The sequence below is a fragment of the Lutra lutra genome, chromosome 3 (assembly GCF_902655055.1).
Source record: "Lutra lutra chromosome 3, mLutLut1.2, whole genome shotgun sequence".
In the NCBI taxonomy this organism is placed as follows: domain Eukaryota; kingdom Metazoa; phylum Chordata; class Mammalia; order Carnivora; family Mustelidae; genus Lutra; species Lutra lutra.
The window spans coordinates 200,524,697-200,544,740 of record NC_062280.1 but is presented as its reverse complement, the minus strand read 5'-3'; the positions used below and the strand labels follow the sequence as shown (position 1 = coordinate 200,544,740).

Here is a 20,044-nt window from a genome sequence, read left to right as displayed (position 1 = left end):
GCATTTCCCCTGTTTGTGCAGAACTTACTGAAGAGGAAAGCGCTCTGGGTGGTCTGGCCTCGCAGCCTCGTCAGGGCTGGGAGCCGCTCCTCCCCGGTGCAGCAAAGATGCTCCGGGCCATGGGTTCCCGCCCCATGTGGGCTGAGCTCCGGTCCGGGAAGCTCCTGCTTCCCGACAGGCCGCCCCCGGGCATGCCGGCATCTGCGTGTGCTCGCACGTCTATGCTGTTCTCAGGGCTCGGGGGGAGGTGACCCCGGGCTTGGGCTCCCCACTCCAGTCCAGGGAGGCCTCACCTGCCGCGGGTCTCGCCTCCTCACGCCCTGGAGTGGGTTCCCAGAGCAAGTGTCCCAAAGGGACCAGCCCGCCTCCCGCATCGTACACAGTGTCCTCTCCGCCCCAGGCACATCCAGACTCCAGCTGAGGGACGTCCGCGTCCTGGAGGGCATGTGTAGAGCCTGTGCCATGGATTTCTGGCCTCCGGGCTCTCGGCCTCTGGAGCCACCGCTCCCCGGCCAGCTTCCGGAGCAGGATAGCCAGCGTGGCCCCCGGGCAGGCACAGAGTCACCACGTGTTCTCCTGGGCATGAGGGAGGTGAGCTGGTGCTGCTGCCCGAGGACGCCCCATAGCCTGGTGTGGACTGGGGTTCCCAAGGCCGTGGGGTGCTCCTCGGAGCCGTGAGCAGCACCCCCAGGAGTCCGCGGTTGGCTGTTACTGCCGTGGAGGAGACAGACCTCGGTTCCGCGCCTGTTTGGTCTTGGCCTGTGCGTTTGGTGGCGCACCTCAGGGGTGTGAACACAGAGCCCTGGGCCCTGTGGCTGCTCTGCGGGGGAGCGGGCCTCACCTCTGCATGGCGGGAGGCGGTCTGGCCCTGGTGACGGTCCCCTGTTCTTGAGCTGCAGGGGACTGATGTCTGGAACCCTGCCAGTAAGTTCCGCAGGAGAGCAGAGCGGGGCTGTGGTTCCCGGGCAGGGCTCACAGCTGCAGGCCACACCGGCGGCCCCGGGGGTCTGTCTGGAGCCGGACTTGCCGTGGGAATGGGGCCACCTGAGCGCTCCCCGCCTGAGCACAGGGCTGCCCCTTCCTGGCTTGTGCTCCGCGGCCCTCGCGGGCCGTGCCTCCTGACTTCACCGCAGTTCGAAACCACGCAGCCCGCCCGCTGGGACTGAGATGCGCTCCCCGCCTCCCCCCACACCCCGCCCGGCCGCCTGCGCGGGATGAGCACGGTTGTTTCTGCCGGGTCCTTCCGGGAACGGGCTGGCACGTCCGGACTGGCCCCGCGTGTCTCATTCTGGTGGGAGGTGGCACTGTCAGAAACAGAGAGCAAACCTGGTGTGTCTGAGAATCGTAACACTCAGGGTGCCTGGGGTGTGCGACGCTTGCTCTCGGGGCTGTGCGTTCGAGCTCCACGTGGGGTGCGGAGTTTGCTTACATAAGTTTAACGAAAAAAATGAATTGTAACACTCAAAGGTCTGAACTGTGTTTGAACTCTCTGTATTTCACTCAAAAGAATATTTCAGTCAACACTTTTAATCTCTCAAATCAGTCCTCTCCCCCGCAGGCCCCGGCCCCCGGCAGTGCATGTGCGGGTAGAGTGGGGGGCCTACAGCTGTCCCAGTGCCCCCCTGACGCTGGCGGGGGAGCGGAGGTCGGCCGGCACCTGATGTCCGTGGCATTCCCGGCCCTTTGCTCACGGGGCCCGTGAGGTGTGCTCCACGGGAAGGCCGGTTTGGGGCTGCACGGCGCTCCCGGCTCTGCCCGCCTGAGCTGTGTCCTCGCGAGGACGACGCCTGTGGTTCTGTGCTCTCCAGCTCGCTCTCCGCTGTCCTTGGGAGAAGCCGCTGTTCCCGTTTGGAGACGGAGGCACCATGATGTCGCTGGCCCGCCAAGGGTCCCTAGGCAGCTCCGGGAGCAGAGCGGAGAGGCGCAGCCGTGCACCAGCGGCTCCCAGACCTGGTGGGAGGCCGTCCTGGGCGCAGCCTGTGTGAGGCCCGCAGCCTTCCCGCCTCGTGCTCTGGAGCCTCACTCTAGGCCGTATCGCCCTCGGGGTTCGGGTCTGCGTGGCTGCGGCGTGGCTGTGGTGCAGCTGCGGGGCCTTGGAGAAGCAGACCCTCTGGGCAGGAGCTTCCCGGCTGTCCTGGGCTCTGCGGGCCGAGGATGGGCTTGCGCTCTGCCACAGAGCTAGTCGGGGAAGTAGCCGGTTTGGCTAAAGCCTGTGCGCATGGGGAGGCGTGGTGGGACGGGAAGCTGGACAGCTGGCATGGACCTGCAGAGCCCCCTCCGCACACCAGTGTCTGGCCGGGTGCTGGGAGTCGAGCAGGAAGCCAGACGGTCCTGGGCGGCCAGTCATGGGGCAGGACCTCACCAGTCACCGTGCACAGCGAACCAGGGCTCCAGACAGAGCGCACGTCAGGGAGCTGCAGAGAAGCCGTCCATCAGACACCAGAACTAGAAGGCGCGGAGGCAGGGCCAGCAAGGGCGTGAAGCCATCTTCCCACCGAAGCGTGAAGGGTGGGTCGGCATCAGCTTGGGGGCCGGAGGAGGCAAGTGGGAGCGTTTCAGACGGACGCAAAGGATGGCAGGGAGCAGCCTCACAGTTCTGAGACCAGCACTGGGGGGACAAAGAGGGTGGACAAGGGGCAGGAGCTCCTGATTTCCAGCTGGGTGCCTGGTGCTGAGGGCGGCCATGTGGCCGAGGGCTGGCCATCAGGCTGCAGGCAGAAGGGCAGGCCGCAGCTCCCGGGAAACTTCTTAAAAGACGACTGGTGTTTCCCTCCCTCCATCCTGCCCCCTGGGACACAGACGTGATGGCTGGAGCTCTAAGAGCCATCTTGGAATACGAGGATAATAGCCGGTTCGCAGACGGCTGAGCAGTGACGGATTGGGTCGCGCTCACCTTTCTCTCCTTTTATTTTGTCGCTCCTCTTGATTCCTCATGACTCCAGCCCCATGACACATTTACCGAAAGCGACATACAGTGTGTGTTCACTCCCCGCTTTTGTTAAAGGATTTGTGGCTGCTTCTCTGATCCACGAGCCCCTGTGGCTATTCCGGGTCACGTAAGATTGTGCACCTTGCTGCAGACGGTCTAACTGCACGCATGGGTCTCATACAAACCACACTTGCCCTGGCGCGACACGGCAACGGTTCGGACGGTGCAGGGACAGGACCCACTTGGTGCTCCCCGGTCGTGCTCCTTGCCCTGTGGAGGGCGCGCTTGGCCGGGCCGTCTGGGAGAGACGGGCATGTGCCCTGGGGGTCAGAGGCATGTCCCAGCCCCGCATTGAGAGCATCAACAGAGAGAGGTCAAAGTTGTTTTAGCCACATACTTATCTAACACAGTAGATCCCAAATAGTGTCGCTCCAACATGCAGTCTTCGTTTGCACATTATGGGTTTGGGCTTATGTTCCTGTTTCTGGGTGTGCAGGACGCGGGAGCTGCTGAGAGAGCACAGGGCTGCGGGGCTGAGGGGTTGAGCGCGTGGGGTGGTGGCTGTGGTCGGGACCGGCTGTCAGCCCGCTGCCAGCTGGACCCTGCACTGCCTGAGGAGGGAGTCAGCGCCTGCATCGCTGTGGGAGGGTGGCTTGGACCCCGCAGGCCACGCTGGAGAAAGACACCCCCCCCACCGCCCCTGTGGCTCCAGGAACAGCCGAGTCGGCAGATCAGGGCCTCCCTGAGGGCTCCGACGGGCAGGACAGGGAGGCCCAGGAGCAGTGCCCACGGCCACCGAGAACGGGTCTGCAGACACAGGCCCGAGGCCACGGGGCTGCTGCAAACGTCCACGCAGGGTGCGGACGAGAACTTCACCGGATGTGCTGTCTCCACGTCTGCTCCGCCCCGTGTCTACCTGTCCGAGGCGAGGAGCTGAGAGCTCTGGAGCCGGCAGGCCTCCCTAGAGCTAGGTCACAGGAAACGGGGGCAGTCGGTGCCGTGCACGCAGCCCCCTGCGACAAGGCTCCGGCTGCCATGTCGGCGGCTCTGGGCAGGGGATGCAGGCTGAGCACGGCGGTCGCCGGAGCTCACCTGCCAGGAGCGCGGGGACACACCGGAGGGCAGGAAGTCCCAATGAGCCCCACGGCCAGCAGGAGGGCAGGTAGGGCGCAGCGTGATGGGGCCCGTCTGGGAGAAACCCACAGCCAGCAAGCGGCCTGGAGGGGCTTGGGCTGACCCCGCGGGCACAAAGGGCCACCCTGAGAGCACAGAGGGCTGGCCCGAGGGTGGCGCCTGCCTGAGCCCCGTGTGGAGGCCAGAGCAGCAGGAGGTGTCCCCGAGGCGGTGCAGCGAGTGTTTCCGGGGCCTCGCCCGCACAACCAGTGGACCCAGGTGGCGTCTCGCAAGAACCAAGTATGTCCTCCAACCCGAGAACTGCTCTCAGCACTGCGGGGGACCTCACCGTCCCTCTGGATCCAAGCACATGCCCCCCGCCGCCCCGCACCGACACCTGTGGTGCTCTGGCTCCAGAGGAAGCCGCCTGTCCCGTCCGGGAGGAAGAGGGACTCCTTGCCAGTGCTCGGACACGGAGTATTGTGCTTCTGGGGGGTGTTCCCACCAGGGTTGGTGTCCTCGGGGACCTGCCTTGACCAGCAACTCCTGGGGTCTGGTAGCTGGGGTCTGCCCCTACACAGAACCCTACTGATGAGGCCGCTCCATCCCACCTTTGAACTCGGGCTCTGCTGCAGAAGCCCCCCCGTGTGGGGCAACTGTGACCCTTCACAGGATGGGGGGCGGGCGACGGAGCAGGCGGGCTCACTGGGATGGTCGTGAGACCCCCACCTCTCTCGGGGCCACACTCACACCCTCTGTTCCCCCACGGCCCAGGGTCCATCCCAGCTGCTCATGTCCCGCAGGGGCCAGCCTGGCTGAGGTCCGTGCACGCGAGGTGGTTCCTTTAGCTCCGGCCCCCGGCGACAGTGACACTCGGGGAGGGGCTTGGCTCTGGGCACGGGGGCCAGCAGATGGACCCATCGTGTCCCACCATCTCCTCCAGAACCTCACTGACTGGAGTCTACTTCTGGATAAGCCGACCCGGGGAGAGAACGGGGCTCCCCCTTCTCCCCGTCCTGCCTCGGTCTCCCCCTCTGAGGCACACGTGAGGCCGGTCGCCCGTCAGCAGCCAACAGCGAGAGATGGGAGCCGTAGCAGGGAAGGTGGTTTTCACCCGTGGGCCTTCTGCCCGTTCTCTGGGCCCCAGACCACCTCTGACCTCCGAACCCGTGCGGGGCGTGCCACTGCACCGAGCAAGGGGACAGCCGTCTGCGGCAGCGGCCGAGGCCTCTGTCCAGGAGGGCCTCCGCCCCACGCGGCCCTCGGCCTCTGACCGGCTCAGGAAACCTGCGTACCCGGTCACATTGATTTTCTGAACCGTGTGATGCCCACTGTTTACCAAACACTCTGCCCAGCTTGTGACATTCGGGGCCGTCTTCGTGCCCGAACTTTGAAACTTTGCTTAGCGAAGTTACACAAAGCACAAACTGTGCGGGGGCGTTTGGAAAACGCCCTGGCGGGTCTGGGCTGACCTGCCGTGTAGCATGTTGCTTCTCATGACCGCTTCGGCTGGGGGCATGGAGCACACGGATGGGGACAGAAAGGGCTTGCCGCGTCCCTCCCACGGCCCCACCAGCACATTGAGCACACTCGGGGTCCCTGCGGGCTGCGTCCACACTGACTGAATGCTGAGGCTGGGGGCAGCCGCCTCCGGGAGCCTAGGAGCTGCTCAGGGGACGGCGGTGGCCCCGGCTGAGGCCAGCATGAGGCCAGGAGGGAGAAGCAGCTGCTAGGTCCATGCAGACGCGTCCCTGCCCGTGAGAGGCTCTCAGAGAGGCTCCCCCCGGGGACGCATTCCCACCCTGTCTCAGCGCCGGGCCCCCCACCCCACCCCGGGCCGTGGGCTGCCCAATCCCTGCTCCCAGCACCCAGTAATTCGAGTGTCCTGAGCCACACCGCAGCCCGAAGAAATCAAACCTCGAGGGACCCGCTGTGCCCAGGAACGGCCCATCGTGGTTCTGTTCATCCCCCGGGGTCCAGACTCCTATCCCTCAACATATAGTGTTTCCCGAAGCAGCTCCCCAGCCCGGCGAGGGAAAGGCAGGGTCCTGCGTCCGAAGGAACGTGGTCTTCAGCAGAGCAAGAGGAAAGCAGCACAGGGAACCGACCCGGACCGCGCTGTCCTGGACGGGAGATGGGCTCCGGGCGCGGCCCATGTGGGCACAAACGAGACACCAGCGGCTGCCTGTGGGGCTTGAGGGGGAATGATTTTAATGAGGGGCAGGGTCCCCCGTGGGCGCCGGGGCCGTGGACTTGGCTTTCATGGATCTGTCGATCCACTTGAGGAAGTTGGTGACCTTGGTGTAGACCCCGTACTTCCCTTTGCGTGCACATCCTTCTCCCCAGCTGACAATGCCAGTGACGAAGTAGGTGTCCCTGAACCGGGTGACGTGGGGGCCCCCGCTGTCCCCCTGGCAGGCGTCCTCGGGCTTCGAGTCGTAGCCGGCGCAGAACATGTTCTGGGTGATGCTGAAGCTGCTGGACAGCTTGCACGTGTTCCTGTCCACGTATGGCACCTCCATCATCTTGAGGGTGCTGGACGGGCGGCCCTTCTCGTGGGTCTTCCCGAAGCCGCTGACGATGCCCGTCTTCTGCGTCATGAGCGTGGACTCGGCCCAGTCCTTCTGGGGCAGGCAGGCGGGCGCCACATTCATGCGGAAGGTGATGGGCGTCCTCAGCCTGATGACGGCGATGTCGAAATCGTAGGTCTCCCTGACGAAGCGGTTGTGCCTGATGACCATCTCCACCTCGTGTGCGACCTCGTTGCCTTCCTCCTTGTCCGTGTCCCGTTCACCTGCGGTGGGGGGGCACAGACACGGAGGGGCTCGGCTCGGGGTGGGCCGGGCGCTCACCCACGGCGCTGCTGCTCCGAGCGGCCCTCTCCGTCCGTACGGGAAGTTGGGTGCGGCCACCGGAAATCTGAGCAACAAGGGGGAGCTCAAAGCAAAGAACGACCTCCAGGGTTGCTCCCTGGGGCGACCGCAGGTCACACTCCATAACCAGGGCCAGCACATCAGGTACATGTGTCCCGGGACTGCGGGGCCGCGGGGGCGCCAGCTCCGGACCCAGGACGTGCCAAGTGTCAATTCTCAGAGGGGGAAAGAAAACACAAACTCAAAAGTTCTCATTAATACTTTTAAGATTGATGACACGTTGAACTACTACTACTACAGTTTCGGATATACTGGGTGAAGATACGTCACTCAAATTATTCCACCTGTCGGGGAGAGCTAAGGATCGCAGCGCGGCCGCGCTTGTGGCTGGCGCTGCGAGAGGAGGACGCGCGTTACAAAACATGCCGGCCACGCGCTGGGCCCTGGAAGCCTTCCTGGAGGAAGGGACGCAGAGGGGAGGCTCGCGACCCTGGGCCTGGACTGGCGCGCATCGGGGCCACCCTCCTCCCTGCTCCATGGCCCCCCCACCTGCGCCTCAGGGTCCCCTGTGTGAATAGTGTTTCCGGCTAGCGGCTCCAGAGGTAAGGAAGTGACGGGGGCCCCGCCGGGCGGGGGGGCAGGGGGTCGTGTGGCCACTTACCTACCCTCACCGTGAACTTCTTGGCCTGTTGGAGACAGTGAGCCGCCGTGAGGACGTAGTACTCGCTCAGGATGGTGCCTCCGCAGAAGCCCTCGTTCTCCTCGTTGATGAGCAGAGCCTGCGAGGGGCACCGCGGTCAGGTGGGGTCTGACTCCAGCTTCCTCTCCACATCCCCGCGGGGGCCAGGGACTACCCCTGCCGCCCTTCCCGCTGGGACCTGCAGACCCTCTGTCGGGCTCGCGGTGGGGACGCCCCCGGGGGGGGTCTGGTCAGGTTTGGGCAGCTCCTACGCCCGGAGCAGACATTTGCTGAGGCCCCACGGAGGGCCCGGCACGGCACGCAGGGACGGTTCTGCGGTTTCTGCACCCAGACCATGGGCTCCGGGGTCAGAGCAGCCGCGTCCCCTCCAGAGCTCTCATAGAAACCTGATTTCCCATGTGAAAACGTTTGCTACGTGGCTATGAAATTCAACCAAGACCGGGCAGGCGCGTCTTCAGGGAGAAACAGTGTCTGGGGCAGGTCGTCCCCCAAGGGGCCACAGAGGCCCCCGTCAAGGGCAATGTCCTTGGAATCCACGGGCTCCCCCTAGAGGGGACCCTCTCCCTGGCAGGATGAGCACTGGGGGCCACGGCGGACAGCACCCCTTCCCCCAGAGAGCAGGGCCACGAATCTGGAGACAGAGTGCCTGCTGCGGGGTACGAGCCGGCCTTCCTGGCTGGGGGTGTCTGCCGGCCCGTGGGATAAGCAGCAACCTCAGGCTTGGAGAAAGCCCTTGAAGACCTCTGTGATGTGCGGGAAACGACACGGACGCCCTGTCTGTGCATGACCCTTGAACCCCTAAGCCAGCCTGGGTGGTCAGTGAGGGACAGTCTTCCCGTACCCGGACCCCAGCTCCTCCCCTAACATGGAGGGAGGCCGCCAGGTTGGGCTGGGGAGCAGGAGTTGGGAGTCCCCCAGACAGGATTACCGCTGCCCACGAACATCCCTGCACCCTCTCCGCCTACGGAATGCCGTCCAGAGCCACGGCCATGCCGCCTGGGCTTGGAGGTAGGGGGGGCTCCACCGGCTGCCCCCACGGAGCTGCATGTGCTCCTAGTGGGAGTGCGTGTCCCGCACCAACTCCAGCTGGGGTGGCTCGGCTGGGCTCGTGGCCCTTCCTAGATCTGGACGTGCACACGTCGGGCAGAGCTGGTCTCACGGCCCGTGCCCCGCGCCTGCGCCACATTGGACCCACGCTGTTCTCCCTGAATGCGCCCCGGCCTCCTGATAGTTTAGGCAAACGCACCCCGTTGCGGAGCTATGAGTAGGGGCTAGCTGAGCCCATTGTTGGGGTTTTGCTCGTAGGAGAAGCCGTGTTGGCTTGGGGTCCTGAACGCTAAACCCTGAGTTAGGATTGCTAGATAGGACAGAGGACACCCAGTTCAACCCGAATCAGATAAACAGCAGTTTTTAGTGTCAACGCGTCCCACGTGGTCTTTGGGACACACTCACGTTAAAAACTGGTCATCGTTTATCTGAGGCTCCAAGCACAAGTGCCGTGTTGTTCTTTGCCAGATCGGGCGACCTTAGTCCAAATCAACAAGTGGAAAGGGGTTCTTTACCTCGGCAAACACACGATGCACTTTCTCCAAATACTACCTGCCTGACAAGGATTTACATGTTCGGTGAAAAATCTTTAACTGAATTAGAGAGGAAATGAGGGGAACGAGTCTCCCGCCGGTAGTCGGAAGAGCCAGACGAGGGCTTGGTGGCACCGGGCAACCCCCACCCCCACCCCCGCCCCCGGCTGACCTGAGCCTGCAGCCAGAGCTGGTCGGGGTCACAGGACTACGTCTTCTGTCTGTCTGTCTTTCATGGGCGCACAGTGGGGGGTGGATGGGGATGGGGGACAGGGCCCACTTTACATCTCTGCTCCGTCCGCCTTGGAGCCAGAGGGATGTGCCCCTGCCTGTGCTACCCAGGCCCTCTGCGTGGTCACCTGCCAGGGGCATTCGCCGTCTTTGCAGTCCTGCCCGCCCACGATCCGGACCAGGTCGCTCGAGTCCTCCGCGGGGCTGCGGTCTGTCTCGTTGAACGGCAGCAGCAACAGGGTGCTCTGGGTGGCAGGCAGGTCCCCGGGGTCGTACTGTTCCTGCATGCCGGCCTCGGCCTCTGAGGGACCTTGGCCACTGTGGGCGATCTCCATGGACCTTTTACTGCGTCCCGTCGTGGTTTTGCCACAGGGGAAAGGCTCTGGAAGGACACAGGCTGGCTTCAGCAGGGCGAGACCTTCCCTGTCCCGCATGCACAGCTCTCCCAACCCGACCTGGAGGAGGGTGGGGGAGCAGAGGGGATCCCTGAGAGCCCGGGTTACACGATGGAGGCCACTGCCACAGGGCGGGGACATGCCCACCTTCTGGAACGCCCGAGACTCGGCACCCCGACCAGAGCTGTGGGTCAGACGGGGTGCCCGGCTTTGAGGAGCACGTGAGGCCCCCGTGAGGCCCCGTGAGAAGCAGGTGGAGTTAAGAGGGGGGCGGCCTCTCAGAAGCTCTGGCCCAGGGGTGTCCTCGGTGGGGCGGAGGTCCTGCTCATGTCCCCTCCCTAGGCCGTGCCCTCTGAGAGCCTCCAGGCCAGACTCAAGGCCCGGCTTCCATCACAGAGAAGGAAACTAAAGCCCATCGCTGGGGCCTAGGTGACCGACGCCTCCGAGGCTCCCCTTGCGGCTCTCTGCACCCGCCCTGCCACGTCCCTGGCCCCGAGAGTCAGCCTGTGCTGCCCCACACCCACTCCAACTCCCAGTCTCCCGGGGCAACGGGGCATGCCAAGGTCACAGGCAGGTCATGGTGCTTCAGGGTTGGCTGGGAGCCAGGCACCACCCCCGTCTTCGCCGGCATCTGGGGAGTTAGGCAATCCTGCTGGCCGGTGCCTCAGACGGTTCCCAGAAACCCCGAGTCTGTCCCCTGCCCTTGTGCCCCTGGGACGCCGGCGGGCCCGCCCACTCCTACCTGTGGAGACGCAGGACTTGCCGTTGTCCGCGAGGACGTAGCCGCTGGCGCAGGAGCACACCACGGAGCTCTGCTCCTCCCTGCAGAACTGCTCACAGTCGCCGTTGTCCACACTGCACAGTTTCCGCATGGCTGCAGGAGAGCACAGCCCGGGGGACCGAGGCTGCGCCAAGCCCGGAGGACAGACGGCAGCTCTAGCCGCCCCCCGCCCACCCCACAGTGGGCCCGCCAGCTGGAGCGAGGGGCCGGAACCACGCGACTGAGCCCCTCAGTGGGGCCCAAGCACAGGATGGGCGCCCAAAGCAGGCCAGGGGCCGGGGACCACCCCTCCGTGTCCACACCGATGTCGCCCCACCGCTCCCCGGACCACGTAGGGACGGCACGGTGTCTGCAGGGCCCCAGGCGCCAGACCTCCAGGAGATCTTGCAGAAACCCCAGCATGCCCTGGGTGGGCCCTGGAGGCTGGCGGGTCTCAAGTTCAGCCCTCAGAAGGGCACACGCCCTGCCCCGCAGCCGTGAGCCCTGTGCCCACAGGCCCCGGCAGGAGGACGGGCCGGGGATGGGTGCTCAGGCCGAGCTGGGGTGGGCGGGGTGCTGCGAGCCCGTCCACGGAGGCTGGAGGATCCCCCACGACGTAGAGGGGCTGGGACGCATCTCAGAGCCCGGGGTCTGGGCGGGGGTGTGCACTGGACTCGGGCCGCCTGGCACCTGTGGGGCTTCAGGGTCATCGAGGCAAGGCTGAGGGGGTCCCCCATGGAGCGGCCTGTTGTCTCCAGCACACGTGCCACCCCCGACCCCCACCTCACGTCCCCATGCCACCATGGCTGACTACGTCACGTTCCACCATTTGGGTTTTGGTGGTAAAATAATGACAGTGAGAAGACCCACATTAGTGCCGCCGTGGAGAACACGCACGGTGGCCCAGGGCTGCGCTGCGTGGTGAGCGGCAGAGGTGGGCGGGCGGGCCCCGCGGGGACGAGCCCACAGAGGCCCGAGCTCAGGGCCCATTCTGCAGATCACGAAGGTCCTCTTCTTGGGGGAACCGGCTAATGCAGATCTAATGTTTATTAAATTAATCACCAAATCAGGAAAACTCTCAGTGACTTTTCCACGTAGAATGCATTGAAGGTATGTTTCTATAACTGGACGAACCCGGAATTTGGAATTGACGTTCGTACTAAGAGAAGTGAGTGGAAGGTGGTGACTCAGAGCCGGGACCGCAAAACCGTAGCTGGTGTGGGGTGGGGGTCACCGGAGAGAGTAGCTCCTCTGAGTTACGGGCCCCGTGCTCCACGAACGTGCCACGGCCTCGCAGAGGAAGGGACGTGGCTGTGTGTCTGCCACCTAGAGTGGAGCAGACCGTGGGCCACTTGGCTCTGCTGGGCCCACAAGGGCACAGCACGTGGGAGCGCAGACTCGCACCTACGATGCTGGGCTCCTTCCCTCGTTCCTGCCCTGCCGGGTAAGCCCGAGCTGAAGGGACCCTGGGAAGAGAACTCACACAGTTCGCAGTTTTTGCCTTCGTATCCTTCCAAGCAGGCGCACGTGTACTCGCCGAGGCCGTCTTTGCACTGGCCCTCATTCTGGCAAGGACTGCTCTCACACTGGTCACCATCTGCAGAGACGGGGTTTGGGAACCCGAGCTGGCCAGCAGCTCCCACGGCCATGGAAATGGCTTTGCTGTGTTGATCTTGGCACGTGCTGTTCGGATGGCTTGAATAAACTCGAAATCCCTCCTGTCTCCCCGTAAGCGTGTCTCCCCTCTGGACCTCATTTTACCCCCACCTTTTGTGGCTCTACCTACGCGATGCTCTGATCTAACTGGGCTGTTGATAAGCTTTTCTGTTTCTGCTGGGATGTTTGACAGTGTGTTTTCAGCAGAGTGAGGAGCTCGGGGCTAATGACCGTGTGGGACCGGCTGGGAGGTCAGAGGGCAGGGGATTGCCGGATACCCGCTGCCAGGCTTAGCACTGACAAGACCCGTGTTTGGGGCCTCTTCCCACATGGCCTGGAGGGAAAAGCAGAGTGCAAACATTACTGTCCAGCAGGAACACGGGCATCACGCTTCTCCGTGCCTGTAGACGATCTGTTTTAGAGACAGGTCCGATTGGCATTTTGAGAAATTGGGAGAGTGTTACCAGAATGAAACATGACTCATGATTTGTACCGTTTCACAAGCCGCAAACATTCCATCTTCTTAGACGACCTAACCTTTCAGACCCTGTTCTTTGTTTCTGCCTAATGCCTTGGATTAAGAAAATTATCATAGAGTTTGGTACTCCGCAAGTGAGAGTGAACTAATTCAGTCTACATTTAAGTAAACAACAAAACTAGAATTAGCATCAAGTTAAAAAAACGATTTCACAATAACTATTATGAAAACACTCAGAGAGGAAAAGTCTCAGGTGAGTAAGACGTAAGCAGGAACGGAAAGGAAACTGAGGAAGAATTTTCAAAACTCAAATACGATTTCTCCCTATTTCAGTGTGCAAACGAACCCCACCCAATATTAGAAAAGAGGGCATCTTACCTGAGTATTTATTCCAGAATTCAGTCTAAAAGGGGAAAGAAGATTTTAAAATACGTTAGGGAGAACACCGACGTCTCACACGACCACCGCACTCAGCCTCAGTAGGACCCTTTGCCAAGCGGAGCCCTTCCCTGGTGCCTTCGCTCTGGGGCTCCTCAGCCTGCGAGGGGACGCTCAGACCTGGCGCGTCTGACAGATGGGACTGCCTTCATCCTAGAGGCACCGGCTCTGCTGAAGCTTGGAGAATCTATCTCCAAGTTAATCACCAAGGAATGGATTGTACCAGAAATGGTTCGCTCTGTTTGCTACACCCACGTGGGTCAACGAGTGGTTCTGAGTGAAGGTATCTGTGTCAGAGAGTCAGTCAGGGGTCAGATGCTTGGAGAATGCTCGTGTTAAATTGAGGAAATGGTAACTGGTTATTAGATTAAAACAGGCCACCAAAAGCCTGTATCACACTAAGAAATGTTCATAGTCTGAAAAATCAATTTTGCTGTGTTTGTAGTTTGAGCAGACAGTGTCACCCCTCCTAACTTCAGGTGTAACCTCAGAATGTGGTCTTCATGGAAATAGGGTGTGGGCCGATGAGATTAAGACTTGGAGAGGAGAACCCCGGCTCAGGGCCGACCCTGAGCGCTCTCAGGAGAGACAGAGAGGGCACGAGAGCCACATGTGGAGACAGCAGAGGTCTGAGGGCTGAGTCCATGAGGCCAGGAGGGCCCAGGATGGCTGGCAGCGCCCGACGCTCAGGGAGGGGCACCGAGCTCGTGCTCCCGCAGACCTCTGAAGGGAACCTTGCCACTCTCAGTGCTTGTGGCCCAGCTCCTGGGCGCCCGGGGGAGCTACGCTTGCCCAGAACCAAGGTCAGAATGACCCCGCAGAACCTCCAGGGCACAGGCTCTGTTGCTGCCCTGAGTGCACATTGTACGTCATTAGCGGATAACCGAAAGGAAACGTTTCAAACTAAAGAGAAGAGTAAAGGTCTCCCTGGGGCTCCTGGGTGGCTCAGTCGGTCAAGTCTCTGACTCTTGATCTCAGCTCAGGTCTTGATCTCAGGGTCCTGAATTCAAGCCCCGCGTTGAGCTCTGTGCTTGGAGCCCATTAAAAAAATGTATAGACGGGGTGGGGGGACGCCTTGGGGGCTCCATGGGTTAAGCCTCTGCCTTCGGCTCAGGTCTTGATCTCCGGGTCCTGGGATCGAGCCCCACATCGGGCTTCCTGCTCAGCAGGGAGCCTGCTTCCCTTCCTCTCTCTCTGCCTGCCTCTCTGCCTACTTGTGATCTCTCTCTCTCTCTGTCAAATAAATTTTAAAAATCTTAAAAATATATATACATAATATGTCTGTATATGTCTGTATAGTTAAGAGCGAATGCCTCCCTAAGTCCCCACACCTCTGAAACCTGCAGCCTTGCACGTACTAAAGGCATAAGATACAGTTTGGAATTCCTGGAAGGTTCTTCATGATGGTTTGTAATTCTTGACGTAACAGGAAGAATATATAATCCTGTGTTCAATATTGCTTCCCTGGAGCTTTGGCTTCTGTGGGAAGGTTGTGTCTCATGGGCAGCCGTCCTCACCTGGGCTCGAATAAGACTCTATTCCTTTCCATATTTAAAGGGTTTGTTCATTTTGTGCTGACGCCTGCTAACACCTTGATTTGGACTCACAGCCTCTGGGGCTGTGAGAATGAATTCTGGTCATTCTGTGGTGCAGCCCAGAAGCCTCTGGAAACTCAGACACTGTCTCTTTAGAATTCCAGTGAGAAAAGAATCACACAGCAAAAATGGCTGTTTTGGTGTATAAGCCTGTGAAATCCAACGCAGGCCCAGTTATGTGCCACCAGTGGCGTGGTCAAGACACAGCCGCCCCGGCCCCCGACATTCGCAGCCCGCAGCAGCAGCACCCCAGGCCCACAGATGTGCTTTTGGTCCCAGCCACGACTTCTGAGCACCTCGCACAACCTGCGAGGGGGACTAGCTCCTTCACTGGGACATCCCGGCCCCGAGGGCACCAGTGGCTTGTCGCCTCCCTGATTGGAAGGCTGCTGGTCGGTCCAGCGGCCATGGCTGCTCATCCGGGGTGGTGCTGACCGGAGTCGTGACAGACGTTCACAGTCAGGCATCTGTGTGAGCAAGTGCACGCTCAGGAGTGGGGTTGCGGGGTCGGAGGGCAGCAGCGTCCAGGCCGCCACAACCGTCGGTTTCGGGTCCCGTCCATGGTTTCCAGCCTGCAGGTGGGGTTCGAGTCCCCATGAGGGCCCAGCGGGTAGAGAGAGCTGTGCGCACTTGCCCACCGTGCGTCCCTGGGACGTGTCTGGTCACATCTTCTGCTCCGTGTGGCCCTTTGGTCACTGGCCTTCTCCCGCTGGGCTGGGCAAGTTCCTCTCATCCTCTGAGTTCAGATCCTCGGCCGGTGTGCAGTCAGCAAGCATCTTCTCAGTTAGTAGCTTGTGTCTTTATTCTTCAAGATTTCTTACAGAGCAAGTCTCAAATCTTGAGTAAACCTAATTTACCTGTTTCCTGTTTATGGGTCATGGTTTTGGTATGTCTAAGAAATATTGCCTAATTCCATATCATGACCATTTTCTCCCTGAAGGTTTGTGTTCTACCTTTAGGTCTAGGATAATTTTGAGTTAGTTTTGTACGGTGACACGTAGGTCGAGATGGGGAGTTGTCCCAATACCATCAGTTGAAAAAGACAATTCTTCCTTCATTGGGTTATGAATGTTTGTCAAATATCAATCAGCCTTATTTTTGTGGGTCTGTTTAGGGACTTCATAGTCTGTCCCACTGATCTATGTGTCTGTCCCTTTCCCGGAACACACACTAACAGCTCTGCGGTCAGTGTGACTTCGTGGGGCGTCTGTAAGGCATGGACTGTGACTCCTTCTCTTCCTCAGACTTGTTCCAGCTGTTCTGAAGTCTTTGCTTCTCCGTATTTCCACATCTGGAGCCAGCTTGTCTCTATCTGAGGGGATGTTTACCGACGGTGCCTTAACTAGGCAGGTGCCCACATCAGTTATGGCGGCGGCCGTGCATTTGGGCAAAGGCCGCCAGGCTCCATGTCCCCGTGTGCGACCCAACCCATGGAAGTGCGGCCGAGGCCTTGAATCGTTTCTTAAATGAACACCTTACATTGTAGACTTGGCTTAACAAGAAACTCCGGAGGGCCTCACGACCCTCCCACCGGACGGGACCACAGCCGGCCCTCAGTGCCCCCACTGCCACCGTGGGACAGCTCTGGGGCCCTGGGCTGCTCGCTGTCCCCGGCAGGGCCCTGGGCCAGCCTCCACGAAGGGGCGCAGCGGCAGGACGCCCGCGCACCAGCCCTTACCGTCTTGGCGGTGTCCTCGAAGACTTCTCGGGCCTCCTCGAAGGAGCACGTCTCCTCCATGCACTCTCTTTCCAGGTTCCCTTTCTTCATCTCTTCCAAAAACGAGTTTGCCCTGCGGACACGCCCCAGGACGCTGCTGGCTCGCTCCGGGCTGAGGAACACTAGTGGACAGGGAAGGCCGTGTCGCCCGGAGGGCCTTGGCACCTCCTGCTCTCCCGCCACTGGGCAGGATCTGCTCTTCCCCACGCAGCAAGAACCCCCCCACCTCGTGCCCGGCTCCCTCGTGACCCCAAAGTGACCAGGCCCTAGGCACCCTTCTGTGTGGAAGTCCACGAGCCCCGTCCCGCCGCATCCAGCCTCCTGCCTGTCCCCCAGAGCTTCACGTGGCCGCCCAAGCCCTCCCTCACCTCTCCCTGCTCTGGAGTCCTGGGGCTGCCGCCTCCTGCCCCCCCCCCCCGCACCCAGCCCCTACAAGGGCTCAGATGCCGTTAAGTGGGGAGCAGCGGTGCTGCTGTGAGCACAATTATGAAGTCCCGGGACACACACACGCATGCACGCATGCACACTTTCAAGAAATAGTACTTATTACAACATTTTTACTTGGTTTCTGTTCCATTTCACTTCAAAACCCACTGAATTGGTCTGTGACTCTCGAAAGACTCACGGCAGGGCCCGCTGAAAACTGGCTGTGTCTCTCCCGCTCCCCCTCCTGCACTCTCCCGCTCTCCCTGGAGGCTGGGGTGCCCAGACGCTTTCTCGCCCCACACGCCCCTCTCTGCCTTCCTTCCTGCCCAATCAGAGGCGGCTCCCAGTTGCCGTCCTGGGTCCTGGTCTCCCCGTGGGCAGGCCCTCCGCTCAGAACGTCCCCCACGCGCAGCACTGGACCCTGGACCAGGGGGCGCTGGGCCGCCGCGCCTCGACGCAGCCCGCTCCTCTGCTCCTTAAGCCGGCAGTGGGTGCCTGGGTGGCTCGGTTGGTCGGACGACTGCCTTCGGCTCTGGTCGTGATCCTGGAGTCCCGGGATCGAGTCCCGCATCGGGCTCCCAGCTCCACGGGGAGTCTGCTTCTCCCTCTGACCTCCCTTCTCATGCTGTCTCTCACTCGCTCTCTCTCTCAAATAAATAAATAAGATTTTATTAAATCTTAAAAAATAAATAAAGCTGGCAAATGGGGCTCACCTGCCCGTGTCTCTGAGTTGCGTTAGCTTGAGGTGGGTACACACTTAGTGCTCAAGAAATGTTTGCTTCACTCCCACCTCAGGTTGCTTTCCTGCCCAAGGCAACGTGGGCGTCACCCCAAGTTTGACGCCAAACTCGAACTTGTCTGTGGATGCCCCTTCACCCCAGAGGTCCGCCTGCTCCTGAGCTCGTGGGTCCCTCCCCGCTCCCATCTTCTCGCTTCCCACCGCCTCCATGGCCCCGCACGCAGGGACCCCTCTGCCTGCCCCACCTGCCCCTCTCATCCAGGGCAGGAACAGCCCCCAGCCCCCCACCTGCCCCGGGGCCACTACTCCCCTGCCCTGTCCTCTGGCTTGGTTCTGCTTCCCCTTTTTTTGGCCTCTTCTCTCTGGACAGCCTGGAAGGTGCAGAAAACCCAGCTCTGTCCAGCCTTGAACCAGGCACCCTGTGCCCCTGCCCAAGCCAGCCCAATGGGGGAGGCTTCCATCTCACTCTCTTTCTGCCACTGAAGCTCCTCTCTGCTGTGACCCCCGGCCCCCCCAGCTCGCTCTGGCCGTGGGGGGGGGGCACGTCTCTCTGTCTCTCTTGGTCTCTCCCTCCTTCTCTGTCCATGAGCTTCTGTGTGTGACCCCTGGTCTGCCGTCTGACTCCCCACCTGCACCTGGCGCCAGGCTACCTTTGGCTGAGGCACCAGGCCTGGCCGTGTCATACCACGGGAGCCCCTGTGCCTCACTGGATTTGGGGCATCAGCCTGCCCCCGCCCTCCCTCCTTCTCCCTGAGGGCCATCTCTGCGATATGCGGGGCAAAGGGAAGCTTACCGCCGCCCCCGGGGAGCAGGACACCTGCCAGGGAGGCGCCAAGCAGAACAAGACACAGTGGGCCCGCCATGGTGCGGCTGAGGACAGTGCGTCCGTCCTGCCGTGACAGGTCCCTAGGGCAAGGTTCAGTCGCCCTGGCTCCAGGCAGCTGGTGGCCTTTCTCTTATCACTGCTTCCTGATTGGAGCCTGGGCTGCAAGGGGGCTGGGGGCAGGTGACCCCGCGGGCTGTGGCCACCCTGTCGCTGGGGCCCGGGGAGGTCCTGGGAGTTCATCCTCGTCACTTACGGCACCCAGGGGGCACGGGGACTGTTAGGAGACGATGAGCGTCATTTCCTAGCTTCCAGATGTTCCGTCTGCTCTGGGTTCATCCTTATGAGCATGACGAGAGCCGAGTGTCATTGCCCGTCTGTCCTCTGGGTGTAGATGGTCAGCTGCGGCCGCCTGACACCCACATGGGCCTCAAACCGGGACCTGCTCATGGCCTCTGTCTCTGGGCGGTGTCCGCAGTGCACAGAGCCCCAAGGGGTCCTGGTCCCCATTCCGCCTGCACGTCAGGCTGGTCCCCTCCCCACCAAGTCCAGGGGCTCCAACTGGCAGGTGTGTGCATCTGGGCCATGGGCTCCTGCACACACACTTCTGGGAGGACCTCCCCTGCCCACCGTGGCCCATGCCAGCCAGATGAGTCAGCCCGAGATCTCCACCCAGGCACCACGCTGTGGAGGCACCTGGAGGCGCGTAAGCTGGGGGGGGGGGCAGCTCCTGACGGGGGCTTTGCCTCGCACACCCTCCAAGGGGGCCTCACAGCACATCTGTTTCTCTCTCACAGCAAGGCCTGTCTGGCCACCGGGAGGGGACATGAGGACCAGCTACCCCACGGCCTGTCCACAGCCCCTTGGGAGGCACCAGACGAGCCCACTGCCCGCAGTACGTGGGGGCCTCCCCGCTTGGCTTTCACCCTGGGGTGGTCCCACACCAGGGGCTCATCCCCTTGGGACACATGGCAGCACCTGGAACAGCTCAGGTCTGTGCCTGTGGAAAGCAGCTCAGCCCATGGTGGTCAGGCTGGGCAGGGAGGTGTGCGGGCTGCACAATGGATGCAGGGCCCCTTGGCAGGGATGTGGGGGGGTCAGGGAGAGACAGGGAGAGAGACAGGGAGGGAGACAGGGGCAGAGAGAGACAGAGACAGGGAGAGAGAGATAGAGAGGGACCACGACAGGGGCAGAGACGGGCAGAGAGGGACATAGACAGGGAGAGAGAGGGACAGAGACAGGGTCAGAGACAGAGACAAGGAGAAAGAGGGAGAGAGACAGGGACAGAGACAGAGACAAAGAGGGGAAAACAGAGACAGAGACAGGGGCAGAGAGAGACAGAGACCGGGAGAGAGAGAGGGAGACAGGGACGGAGAGAGACAGGGACAGAAAGAGACAGAGCCAGGGAGAGACAAGGCCAGAGACAGAGCCAGAGAGGGCAAGAGACCGCCTTGCACCACAGCGCCCGGGACGCCTGATGCATGCTGCACATGGCGAGTGGCCACCGACGCCCACGGTCGCCCGGCCGTCAGCCTCACTCTGTGTCTGCCGGCTCCTGCTCTGTCCCAGGGTCTGCAGCGGTGTCTGGCAC

General features: G+C 61.7%; 1 protein-coding gene across 1 annotated transcript; it reads right to left on the bottom strand.

The window, feature by feature from the left end:
• Nucleotides 1–6,230: 6,230 nt before the first annotated feature.
• On the bottom strand, nt 6,231–18,562 carry F10 (coagulation factor X). The gene is made up of 8 exons (XM_047720473.1): nt 18,424–18,562; nt 16,427–16,587; nt 13,094–13,118; nt 12,065–12,178; nt 10,564–10,695; nt 9,555–9,808; nt 7,577–7,694; nt 6,231–6,836 (listed from the first exon to the last, which is right to left on the bottom strand). Exons 1-8 carry the CDS (start codon nt 18,491–18,493, stop codon nt 6,253–6,255), a joined length of 1,458 nt encoding a protein of 485 aa, XP_047576429.1. The 5' UTR covers nt 18,494–18,562; the 3' UTR covers nt 6,231–6,252.
• Nucleotides 18,563–20,044: the final 1,482 nt, after the last annotated feature.

Excerpts from the sequence above, each read along its gene's own strand:
- F10 (XM_047720473.1), bottom strand. The coding sequence starts at position 18,493 with ATGGCGGGCCCACTGTGTCTTGTTCTGCTTGGCGCCTCCCTGGCAGGT. Across the intron at positions 16,588-18,423 it reads CCTGCTCCCCGGGGGCGGCG|TGTTCCTCAGCCCGGAGCGA; the intron begins GTAAGCTTCCCT and ends CCTGTCCACTAG. Across the intron at positions 6,837-7,576 it reads GAAGTTCACGGTGAGGGTAG|GTGAACGGGACACGGACAAG; the intron begins GTAAGTGGCCAC and ends CCCCCACCGCAG.